This window comes from Oncorhynchus keta, chromosome 13, assembly GCF_023373465.1.
Source record: "Oncorhynchus keta strain PuntledgeMale-10-30-2019 chromosome 13, Oket_V2, whole genome shotgun sequence".
Taxonomy (NCBI): Eukaryota; Metazoa; Chordata; class Actinopteri; order Salmoniformes; family Salmonidae; genus Oncorhynchus; species Oncorhynchus keta.
Genome location: NC_068433.1, coordinates 38,489,069 through 38,501,620, shown reverse-complemented (window position 1 = coordinate 38,501,620; position 12,552 = coordinate 38,489,069). Strand labels below are relative to the sequence as shown.

The 12,552-nt window shown below is 41.8% G+C and overlaps 1 protein-coding gene across 2 annotated transcripts in view; it reads right to left on the bottom strand.

The window, feature by feature from the left end:
* The window catches only part of LOC118392300 (synapsin-3-like), a 112,771-nt gene that overhangs the window by 99,634 nt on the left and 585 nt on the right, over positions 1-12,552 (bottom strand). Inside the window, exons 1-2 of one of the 2 annotated variants that reach the window (XM_052460108.1) lie at positions 8,043-8,150; positions 4,573-4,973 (exon numbers count right to left, since the gene is read on the bottom strand). In XM_052460108.1, the coding sequence (XP_052316068.1) occupies positions 4,573-4,943 (371 nt within the window). In that variant the 5' untranslated portion in view covers positions 4,944-4,973; positions 8,043-8,150. Of the gene's footprint in view, positions 1-4,572; positions 4,974-8,042; positions 8,151-12,552 lie in introns of those variants that run through there. The other variant, XM_052460107.1, reaches the window with a different exon arrangement.

Here is a 12,552-nt window from a genome sequence, read left to right as displayed (position 1 = left end):
TAGGATCAATGTTGATTTATGGAGATGCAGTAAAAACACAAAGGCATCTGAGGACTATCGGAGAGCTTAGGCAGCCACAAAGTGAACTTTTCATGAACTACTGTACCATTCAAATGGGAATCAGATTTAAAGCCCTAGATTTCACCTAAAACCATGATCTATTACCATACCTTAAGGGTTTTATAAAGCTTTCCATAGCATCCCTAGCACGTGTGCTACACTAAAATAAAGAGAAGTCAACTTTCTCATGTTGAATAAGACATCCATTTCATTTCAACCCCGTTTACCATCTGCACACCTACTGCTGCATATATTGTGGTAGTTGACAGAATGGTGTTGACACAATTCTACCAGACCCTGTTAAATTTAGTGTCTGCAAAATGACTAAATCAGAAATGGAAAAGGAGGCCCATTTAAACACTTCTGAAGCTTTAAGTTTCCCCTACAACGCCAGCCAATTACATGGAATAGAATGGAGACAGACAGACAAACAGAAGCAGGAGGGTTCACAGAGAACTGACATCTGTAGTAGCACTACACTGCAATCAATTCATCCCGCACGTTAAACTGAAGAGAGAAAACTAGCATGCCTAAATGTACGTTTGTTTCACATCGTCTTAAACAAATAGTGAGGAGGGGGAAGAAGAGGCACCATGATCCATACACGTTGCCAAAGCAGCTACCAAATATTTAGCATTTAAAGGCTCTTACTAGTTGTACTTCTCTCTCAGGGGTATTGCTCAATGGTATTCTCCACTCTGACGCCACCTAGATATGAAAGCCTGGTCCCAAATGGGTTTGCGCTGTCTTGCCAACTCTACCACATCTGGGACCAGGCTATTGAAGTAGGTTTAGATTCAATATGGCAAGGCAAGTCTATTGTACTGAATTACAGTGATATAAAGAGATGATAAAAAGAGAAGAACCTCAAGGGACAAATTACACCAAGTGTGTAAGTCTACATGAAAATGGGCCACGCTGCTACTACAAAGCTCAATCTTTGATGGTACACTGCTCACTCTATTCTGAGTAAACAAGTTCATCCCCATGTGTTCGAAATAGAACGATTACAAAATAATTATTTATTTGACCTTTAACTAGGCAAATCAGTTAAGAACAAATTCTTATTTTCAATGACGGCCTAGGAACAGTGGGTTAACTGCCTGTTCAGGGGCAGAACGACAGCCTCCAGTATTTATGCTGCAGTAGTTTGTGTCGGCTCAGTTTGTTATATCTGGAGTACTTCTCCTGTCCTATTCAGTGTCCTGTGTAAATCTAAGTGTGCGTTCTCTAATTCTCTCCTCTCTTTCTTTCTCGGAGGACCTGAGCCCTAGGACCATGCCCCAGGACCATGCCCCAGGACTACCTGACATGATGACTCCTTGCTCTCCCCAGTCGACATGGCCGTGCTGCTGCTCCGGTTTCAACTGTTCTGCCTTATTATTCGACCATGCTGGTCATTTATGAACATTTGAACATCTTGGCCATGTTCTGTTATAATCTCCACCCGGCACAGCCAGAAGAGGACTGGCCACCCCACTTTGCCTGGTTCCTCTCTAGGTTTCTTCCTAGGTTTTGGCCTTTCTAGGGAGTTTTTCCTAGCCACCGTGCTTCTACACCTGCATTGCTTGCCGTTTGGGGTTTTAGGCTGGGTTTCTGTACAGCACTTTGAGATATCAGCTGATGTACGAAGGGCTATATAAATAAATTTGATTTGATTTGACAGATTTGTACCTTGTCAGCTCAGGGATTTGAACTTGCAACCTTTCGGTTACTAGACCAACACTCTAACCACTAGGCTACCCTGCCAAATAAGACCATGTATGTGCCACTTCAACAGATCTGTATTGTGGTGGCAGATCACGCGTGTTCACAGGTAGTATTGAATGGTTAGAGGTAACCCAGGGAGCAATGCTCAGCACAGGTACATATTCTCTTGAGTTCTCCAATAGGTTATCAGCTAGCGCCACCTGCTGTTCATAACGCCGTGTTACTCCACACAGGGATGCAGGGAATGTGGAGAAACATACCAGCACTCATGTAGGTTGTGATCTTGCGGCAGGTGGACTACAGTGCCTCAGTGTGGCCAAAAATGAAACACCTTAGTTTTCATATCGTCATATGCCAATGCTGTTTATATCAAACATGCATTAAAAAAAAACGTCAAGACCGATATTTATTACAGCCTTTTACCAGCCATTTCCACACGTCGCCAAACGATAAAGACAAGAACGCAAGGTTGATACCATACACACAACCATAATGGTATGCTTGGTAAAGGATTCACTCAATTTCTCACTGACAGCTGAGCACTTGTACCGGAATACATGCACTTAATATGTTCACTTATAGACCTAAGCTTAAAATGGACATGGTGCCTGGGCAAACAGATATGAACACAAAGGCCCACTGCACTGTACAAACAAGGGACGTCTGCTATACTGTGTAAAATAAGGTCAAGGCCAAGTTTAATTGAGACGCTTAAATCACAATTCTTTTGATATTGTATCCAGTATGTTTGTATTTAATGTTAGGTCCTCTGTGCAGACATGGGCCAATGAAACATTCATACTATTATACCATTAACAAATGCATTTTTTAAAATTATTTTTCATCCTTCAGTCTGGTTGCAACTCAAAAGCTCTATAATACATCCTCAGTAACATGCATCAGTCATCTCATCTCCTACAAATAATTAGACAGTGGACAAAATAAAATAAAAATTAAAAAACTGCAGAGTTGTCATAGGAGTGTACTGTATAAAGCTGCAGTGAGCTCCTTAGAGAACAGAGTGATTGACTCAGCCTAGAGAATCTACAGTAGATAATGAAGGGCTTCTTCTGCACGGCTTAATTACAGAGTACGCGATAAGATGAAAGGGAATGAGACATTTTAGGATCCCAGATGGGCTTTAAAAAAGGAGTAGATTTAAGAAGGAGAAGATTTAAGTCCTGCACACGGACAGCATAGTCTGCTGGGACATAACTTAGTAATAATTCCAAGACCAGTCAGGCCTCCCCGCAGTGTAGAACCTTAATGGAGAGCAGAGGGCAGTGGCCAAGTTCAGAGGGAGAGATATTCTAGTCAGATTTAACCCATAAGAGTCTAAGCCCGCGGAGGATGGTTCTACTAACCTATATGGAATTGTTTTAAGAAGGTCATAACAAGGACAATTTTGCTATTTGATTTGAAATTTTAAGATCCCTTGAAGTATCCCCCCCAAAATATTTTGGGGTCTTACTGCTATTAGCCAATACAAACGCATTAAACAACAGATTCACTACATTTGTGTTTCATTAACCTTTGACTATTGATGTTCTTATAGGCGCTTTAGTATTGCCAGTGTAACACATTAGCTCCATCCCTCTCCTCGCTCCTCCCTGGGCTCGAACCAGGACCACAACGACAACAGCCACCCTCGAAGCAGCGTTACCCATGCAGAGCAAGGGGAACAACCACTCCAAGTCTCAGAGCGAGTGACGTTTGAAACACTATTAGCGCACATCCTGCTAACTAGCTAGCCATTTCACATCGGTTACACCAGCATCATCTCGGGAGTTGATAGCCTTGAAGTCATAAACAGGGCAATGCTTGACGCACAATGAAGATCTGCTGGCAAAACGCACAAAAGTGCTGTTTGAATGAATGCTTACAAGCCTGCTGCTGCCTACCACCGCTTAGTCAGATACTTGTTGCATAGAATCTGACTGAGTATACGCAGGACACGCTAGATAAACTAGTAATATCATCAACCATGTGTAGTTAACTAGTGATTATGATTGATTTATTGTTTTTTATAAGATAAGTTTAATGTTAGCTAGCAACATACCTTGGCTTACTGCATTCGCATAACAGGCATTCTCCTTGTGGAGTGCAACGAGAGGCAGGTGGTTATAGCGTTGGATTAGTTAACTGTAAGGTTGCAAGATTGGATCCCCCGAGCTGACAAGGTGAAAATCTGTCCTTCTGCCCCTGAACGAGGCAGTTAACCCACCGTTCCTAGGCAGTAATTGAAAATAAGAATGTGTTCTTAACTGACTTGCCTATTTAAATAAAGATTAAATAAAGGTGTAAAATAAAAAATAATTTTGTCCAAAAATACTGATTACTGAATTTTATTAAAACTTGAAATCTGCCCCAATTAAAATCGGCCATTCCGATTAAATCGGTCAACCTCCAATTTAGACGCATCAAAACAGATATCTCTAGCTTACACTTTATGGGGATGTTTTTATTAGGCTAATTTGACAGACATCGACTCTAGGGGGTTAAATAGACCACCAATGCAATGCATGATCGTTACTAGCATCTAACTGGTGCCATATCAGCCGTTCCCTTTCTGAACTGGTTTCATTTTATTAATATGACTAATGCTGCATACAAGAATAGACTAGCTATTTGATGGCAAATTCCATGTGCTGTCCAAGTGGGCAGAGGGTATGTGAAACACTTTAAGCATAGTGCTTTTAATGCCAATTCAAATAAGTTGTGATATCAAATAACACTTGCAATAGAGCCTAGGCTTGTGTAATATACTGATTTAGTGGTCACTTCTATGGGAGAGAAACATACCAGTCTGTGTGCAGGTCGTCGATGACCAATAGAATCTTGGGCTTCCGTATGACAGGTTTGGCAGCTTCTGCCGCCGCCGCTGAAGCCTTGGCTGCTGCTGCAGCGTTCTGTGCCAACTGGGCGGTCTTCACCACACTGGAGAAGGAGCTCAGGAAACCCCCGGGGGTCGGGGTCGGGGCCGGGGACGAGCCCGAGGCCGGGACCTGTGGTGGCAGGCTGGGGGGCGTTCGCCTCTCTGTGGCTGGGGAGGCGGGATTGGAGGTGGAAGAGGGCGGGGTGGGGCGAGGCCCACTCTGCAGGTCCATCATGTAGCCGTTGGGGAGGTTGGCCACAAAGCTGCTGTCGGACAGACGCCTGCGTAGGTAGTTCATGGTAACTGGTGGGTCGGTCGTTGAGGCCAGCTGGACAAGGGTAGACAGTGGGATCCAAGAGAGAGAGACAGAGGAAGGAAGAGAGATATTATTGTGACAAATATATAATAATGAACAATAATTTGTTTTCCCTCTGGCACAACACACAAATTCTATATTCTCCTGTAACATTTCCCATATAAAATGCATTTGGAACAGGAGTATGGAGCAGAAGGCAGGGTCACTCATGTCAGCTAAGCTCTCAAAGGAACACACTGTTCTATAAAACACAGCCAGCCAGCGACCAATCATTGATGAAGAACTAAAGCAGGACCCTGTTGGAACCACAGTGACGGCCTCAGACACATACATGAGCTATTGCCTTAGGTGGTGGGGGGGCTTTGTTCAATGGCTTTGCATATTGAACAGAGATACTACCAATAGGCTCATGTTAAAGGGGGGATTCTAGGTGGGATGGACTTGAGGGCCTTTATACAAGCCTACTTAGAGTCCCCCAATCACCTCATGCATTTTAAATCTAACCATCGACTATCTGCATATTAAACAGTTGGTACAGTACTAGGATAGGGAGTAGCCTCATGTCATGAAGGATGTAGGGAGGGGAGGATGCACAATTCAAACCTTTTTGAGGAGACTGTAGTGGCCTTAATGCATTTTTGATTCCAACCATCAAAGTGCTAACAATCTGAGTTGCATACAGAGTGGAGGTCGTGAGATACTGGGCTTGATCCAAAAGAACGTCACTCAGATCGGCTACAATTACTAAGAGGACGATGTAGAGGCGTGCTGATTAGAGTGAGAGCTTGCGTTATGACACTGAGTAAGCGCCTCATGAATATATATTCATCTATAGTCAAAGAAGGGGGCTGTATGGGGGAGATAAGGCGTGTTATGGGGTGGGTTTGCGGACTCAGACACTGATGGATACAGAATTGGATTGTGTGGGAGTAAAACAAGGCACTGTGGGAAATCAAAACATCAATTTTCTAAAAGGCACTAGCTCAGACCACAGACAGCCTACCAGACTGCATAACACACCCAGGGGCATAAAATACATTACAAACAATTACATATGAAATGTTCAATGGCAACTTGCCTGCACACGACATGTAGAATATGTTGCTATAGCAGAATACTGCATAGAACATGCCCCTCAAAGGACATATGTTTGTTCATTTTTCAAACCGTGTCAAAGAACATGTTTAGCTCGGCATTAATGCCATTGGCTTTTCAGGGACATAAAGGAAAAGATTGAATACAATTCATACGGAAGCAGATAGGGGCATTGAAAGGTGACAGAGATTACTCTGGGAGCTGTCCACTCTCGGTGGTGCTGAAACCATTAGAGCCCATCCTCAGAGATCCATCAATCCCCTTCTTTACACCACTACTGGTGCATTCCCCCACTTTCTCACCAGCCTTAAAGCAACTTTCCTCTCATCCCTCTGCACATACAGTATCTGATGTTGTTAAAGCCTTAGGGGGCAACCCTTTCTCTCTTTAAAGACAGACCGTTTCAACAAGCCCTTGCAGAAGTGAGGCTTATAAACCCCCCCAGGGCCCCAACTGATCACCTCTCTTAGCCTTCTCTGTAAATGACAGGTAGAGCCTAGCCTGGTACCGCACCAAGGCAGGCAGCAATGGTTTGCATTGCGCTAGGGAAGGCAGTTACGGTAGTCTCTCCTCTCTAATTAATGGATACAGCAGGATAAAGCAATGTTAAAGACTGTGGGGGGTCTGTGTTGATGCATGGTGACGATAATAGGGTTGATGGCATCAGGGTCAGGCGATGGGCAGACCAAGAGGACCACAGGCCATGGGTGAAAGGGGTACCCTGGGGTGGATTAGAAGCTCTGACCTTTTGAGTGAGTATCATAGAAGAATGATGTGTAGCACTGCTGAAGAGGAATGGTGCCCTCATACCCTCCACACAAGGTAAAGGTGACTCACAGAAATAGTCCTGAGGTGTTCTGGCAGAATTCGTATGTGAAGGGATGGGGATATGAACCTAGAAAAGTCCATCTTGCTTCCAAGTGGATGGTAGAGCATATTTTCCATATTCAAAGCACATGCAGTGAGCAGAGGGAGCTTGAGCGTCTTCCCTTCCGTGCATCTAGCATGTTCGCGGCATTACAGAACTTGTATTATTTATGGCGGTCAATGTGTCGGAGATCAGGGATATGGAGCGTTATATATTGGGTCATTACTTAAATGAGGGGAAATCACGATGGTGGGTAGGAGTACAGCTGACTGGGACTTGAAAGACCCTAAGCACTGTGGAGGATAACAGTTGTATGGGAATTGCATTGCCTGTAACAATATGTGAAAAATACCATTAATAACGAATTAACAGGAGCACATCTAAAAGCAATCTAAAAAGCAAGAGCATAACGATACAATGGGGGTTGGGCCTCCCTCTAACAATTCAGCTTTATATTAATAGCTCATCCAACTTTAAAATTACACATGCGCACACTCTTACCCGACCCGTACGTAGCACACGTTCCTGGTCCCCTAGTACTTAGTGAGATAACTGGCACAGCAGTCACTTAGCAACCAGTTCATTTTTTATGACTAGTCTAAAAGGAACTTGGCACGGGATCAGAAGAGTGTGATGACATACAGTATTTGAGAGTCATCACGATACGTCAACCACATGGCATGCTATAGGGTTACCAACGAAGAGTCAGCTGTTTTATTCTCACTAGTGCCATCTTCACCGAATACCTTTACCACCTTATTATTAGTCATCATGAAAATAAGGAAACAGAGGATAAAGTGCATTCCGGAAAGTATTCAGACCCCTTGACCTTTTCCACATTTTGTTACATTACAGCCTTATTCTAAAATGTATTAAATAAATAAAAATTTCCTCAGTCTACACACAATACCCCATAATGACAAAGCAAAAATAGGATCCTAGAATTTTTTGCAAATTTATAACTAAGAAAATACCTTATTTACATAAGTATTCAGACCCTTTGTTCAGAGACTCGAAATTGAGCTCAGGTGCATCCTGTTTCAATTGATCATCCTTGAGATGTTTCTACAACTTGGTAAATTCTATTGATTGGACATGATTTGGAAAGGCACACACACCTGTCTATATAAAGGTCCCACAGTTGACAGTGCATGTCAGCGCAACAACCAAGCCATGTGGTTAAAGGAATTGTCCGTAGAGCTCCGAGACAGGATTGTGTCGAGGCACAGATCTGTGGAAGGGGACCAAAACATTTATGCAGCTTTGGAGGTTCACCAGAACACAGTGGCCTCCATCATTCTTAAAATGGAAGAAGTTTGGAACCACCAAGAACATTTTAATCCATTTTAGAATAAGGCTGTCAATGTAACAAAATGTTGAAGTCAAGGGGTCGGAATACTTTCCAAATGCACTGTACTTTTGTTTTGATACAGACATTTGAATGAACAAATGTATTAAATGGACTGGGTTTCCTATGTGTTTAAAATGTAACTGGCGTTAAGACTGCACTTACACATGTAGCCCAATTCTGATATTATTGTCAAAAGTGGTGATCAGATTGGCCAAATCCAATTAGTGGAAAAGATACTTCTTGGGCTGCCTGTGTGAACGCAGTCTTAAACATAAATCATAGTCCACACAGTAGGGGTGTGAACATTTAAACGTTTGAAGGAAATTGGAATCGTTAATGTGAAGCAAAAATTCCTTACTGAAAAACAATGTTTATTTCGACAAAAGACATGCAGAGAAAGTCAAGCGATGGAAGCTAAATCCTGTATGGCAGTACTTTGAGAAGTTAAATTAGAAGAGAGGTGGAATTGAGGTACAGTAATGGAAGTACGGGTGCAATGCTTAACCATCTGAAAGGGACCCAAACCGTTGCAGGCAGCACAGCTTCATTGTGAATTCAAGTGGAATTTTATTAATTTCTTAACGTTTAAAAAGGGGGAAGAAAAGGCAGTTAGAAAATGTTTACATTCGTCACATCCCTAGTCCACAGATGCTGACATGAGATAGTCAAGTTTCCCATTGTGACCTACAGTAACTGCATGCCTGAAACCATCATAACAACCTCCTAAATAACGCAGCACCATGTACTCAACTTGAATGTGCTGACAGTTGGAGAAATTGCTTGAGTAGTGCTGAGAATTTGAAAAGTATGAAAGCCAACGGTCCAATATTGTAATAACCTGCTGTCCGTAAGCGTGCACGTTTTGACTATGATAGATGCTTTCGTCCTTGATGGTAATGGATAAAGTCAGTAACAGCTCAAGATTCCCTGCTCAATTTCTGAAGGTCTTATCACACAGCATGTTTGGGCCGGGCTGGGCCTTTCTCTGTATGCAGCCTTGGCTTGGCAGCAATGAGGCACAAGCTCTACAAGACATGAGGGTCACTACCACTGAGAAGCATTGAGGGAGTGTGATTTAGTGCACCGGAATATGGCCCATGACGTCAACATGCAAAAGCAGTGAGGGAGGAGCGCCCTTCACAAATTGAACACTAATCTACACCGCTCGGTCATATTGTCAACGTGGCAGCATGATGCATCATTCAGAAGCATACATCTCATTGGGAAGGCTGATAAAAATACAAATAAAATTAAAACGCTTTATCTAAAGCTACCAATTTTACATGTGGAAACACAGATAAGAGTCGTAACACCCATTATTGCAGATTGTTCTGAATGGTTTCTGTAGTTAGAAACAGATAAGACACGAATTCCTGCAACATTAATTTTGTTTAAAGGCAATTTGAACTCAAATTGATTGCACCCAAAATTGGCCATTTCAATTTCTAGGATTCATATAATATTCATTAAATATAATATCCAACATCCAATTTCTTTTTGGGTGTAGTTACCCTTTAATGCAAGTCTGCACCAGCAATAGACAGTTGTTTGGTTAGCAATGTTTTTGTAGAGCTCATCTGATTGCAGAATACGCAAAACAAATCGCCACTGAATTAATGCAAACAATCATGATATCATTCTGCCAGGTAGGCATAAGCTACTTTGCAGTTAACATTTCATTTTTTTTTAAAGTTTTTGGGAAAGCCTTTCCATCTCTACCAGAATAAAGTTATCAATCATTTAGCATCAATGCTACACTAAGGGCAGACATACGTGTGCACCGCAAACACACAAGTGCATTCCTGTGCCATTTCAGAAAGTTGCATGAAAATCTGAAATCACTGATGCATGTTGTTCATGTCTTATGATTAACTTGGTCAAATGAATACATTTCTAAGGTCAATACATGTTTTTTAAATTGTTGAATTCTGTATTCATTTTAAATGATTCCATGTCTGCATTCGCCACTACACAGATTTTATATGTATAGTGTTTTGCAATGGTATTGATTTGGGTTTAATAATAAATGTCACTAATCAAACATAGATATGTCCTAATAATTTCATTGATAAACATGTGACTGGTATGTAATGGTTTATAATTGTATTAATTTATTAAGATTGTCGAAACATTGAAGTCACTTGCCCATTTTCCATCACATTTTTGGGCTTGTAGGAAAAGTCTTCATATGAGAATTGCACCATTAGGACAGCCCTCTTAGACAGCTGCCATTTGCTGGACTATTAGGGAACAGTTGGGTTAAAGCAATAGGTTGCTAAGAGGACAAACTGAATTGGTTTAATGGAGGACTGGCTTGACTTGAGGATGACCACACTATTTTCATCATGCGCAAAAGCCATTGGTTTTCAACCCAAATTTGCATTTAAAAAAAGTTTGATCCATTTAATAAACTCAAGAGAACTAGCTAAATTGATGAAAGGGCGTAGCAGTAACAGCCGTATCTAGTTGGCGAAACCTAGTACCTTCACAGTAATTTATAGGGGGAAATGCAAATGACTTTAATGGCTAATTTCTCTGAAGGGGGGAAAACCCAATCACCAAATTCAGTGAGAATACATTACGTAGTATGAATAAACAATACTCCAAGCCACAGAGTCATACTACTTGTTAAACACAGAGAACTTGCCTTTGGTGTAAGATTTGGGAAGTCTGTGGGTGGATTTTTATTTGTATTCTCACATCTTAAATCATTACTAAAAAGATCACCAAATCGGATGTTGGGCATTATATTTATTGAATATTATATGAATCCTATAAATGTAAATAGCCAATTTTGGTACAATCAATTAGCTTAATTTGTCAGAGTTCAAATAATCTTTTAACAAAATAATGTATTCTCTTATGTTTCTAACCACAGAAACAATTTCAGAAATCCTCTTGTGCTTTGAGGTAGATCCACATTTCTCAATTACTACACGTGCTTAACCTACATCACTTCGCCATCAGTCAAAACTGGGAACCTGGCTCATGCCCGGGAAGCAGCCCGCTTCCAAAATTAATGCAAACGACGCTAACCCGATTCACCCAGGGTAGGCCCGGGGCATTAATCAAATCCCCTCATTGTATCATCACCTCTCAGCCACCTAGAGAACACAGAGGGTGGTGACCTTAGATGGCCTATCAGCCTGCCACTACAGTGCCAGGGCTACACAACCATAGGCACAAACCACTTAACCAATCCCTCACCACTTCATCATAAGCGACGAGTCCTACAGTTAGGAGGCAGAAGAGGATACATAAATATACCTAAATGCACATCAACAGTTCTCTCCTTAACTAAAGGATTTTCCATTTGTTTTTCATGGACTGCGATGCATTTGTTGTGTGTGTGTGTGTGTGTGTGTGTGTGTGTGTGTGTGTGTGTGTGTGTGTGTGTGTGTGTGTATAAAATACATAGACATGGATGACTTCATTAAAAGCTTAATATTCCCTGCTCAATGTCTTTGTCTTATCCATGGAGGGGTTTACACAGCATGTTTGGGGCTGGGATGGGCTGGACTGTGCCTTTCCCTGCATGCAGTGGCTCAAGAGGGTCAGAGGCATGGCATCATCATCACCTCACAGCCACAGAAAGACATAACAGGTGTCAACCTCAGATCGCCACTTACTGCAGATGGCCCATCAGCAGGCAAGTACACAAAAGGGTTGTCTTATTGTACTTTCATTTGCAACATGGACTAGCCATCAGCATTTCTATATTTCCTGCAAAAACAGCTAAATTGGGCAAATATCCAGATCAGCTCTTCATTAGACTGAACACTCAGAACACTCCCAGCTACCTCAAGGAGAAGCTATTCAATGTTGAATGGTGTTTATTCACCAGATTATGGCTTCCTGTTGAGATTGTCAAGAATCCCAGATCAGAGTCTAAAGAAAGACTCACCGATTTTGTCTGTGGTACATAGCCAATAAATTCAATTGAACATTTTGGATTCTCAGACGGACTAAAGAATCAAGGGGAAACACTGCCAGAGAGGATCCAGGCTACAGCTCACTAGCTATCTACTCAGTCACAGGCTGACAGCACATGCACAACGTTGAGTTACATCTATAGACATGGATAGGATTCTATAGATAAAATATAAGCATACTCATACAGCCTTCAGTAGCTTAATAGACAAACTGCATGATGAACAGTCTAGTTTCCTATCAACTTGGAATGAAAAAGAAAACAGGAACCGTGACATTTTCAACAAGTGCGTTCACTCGCTCGGTATAAAATAGCATTATTTTGGTATTTCATATCATTTTGCTAT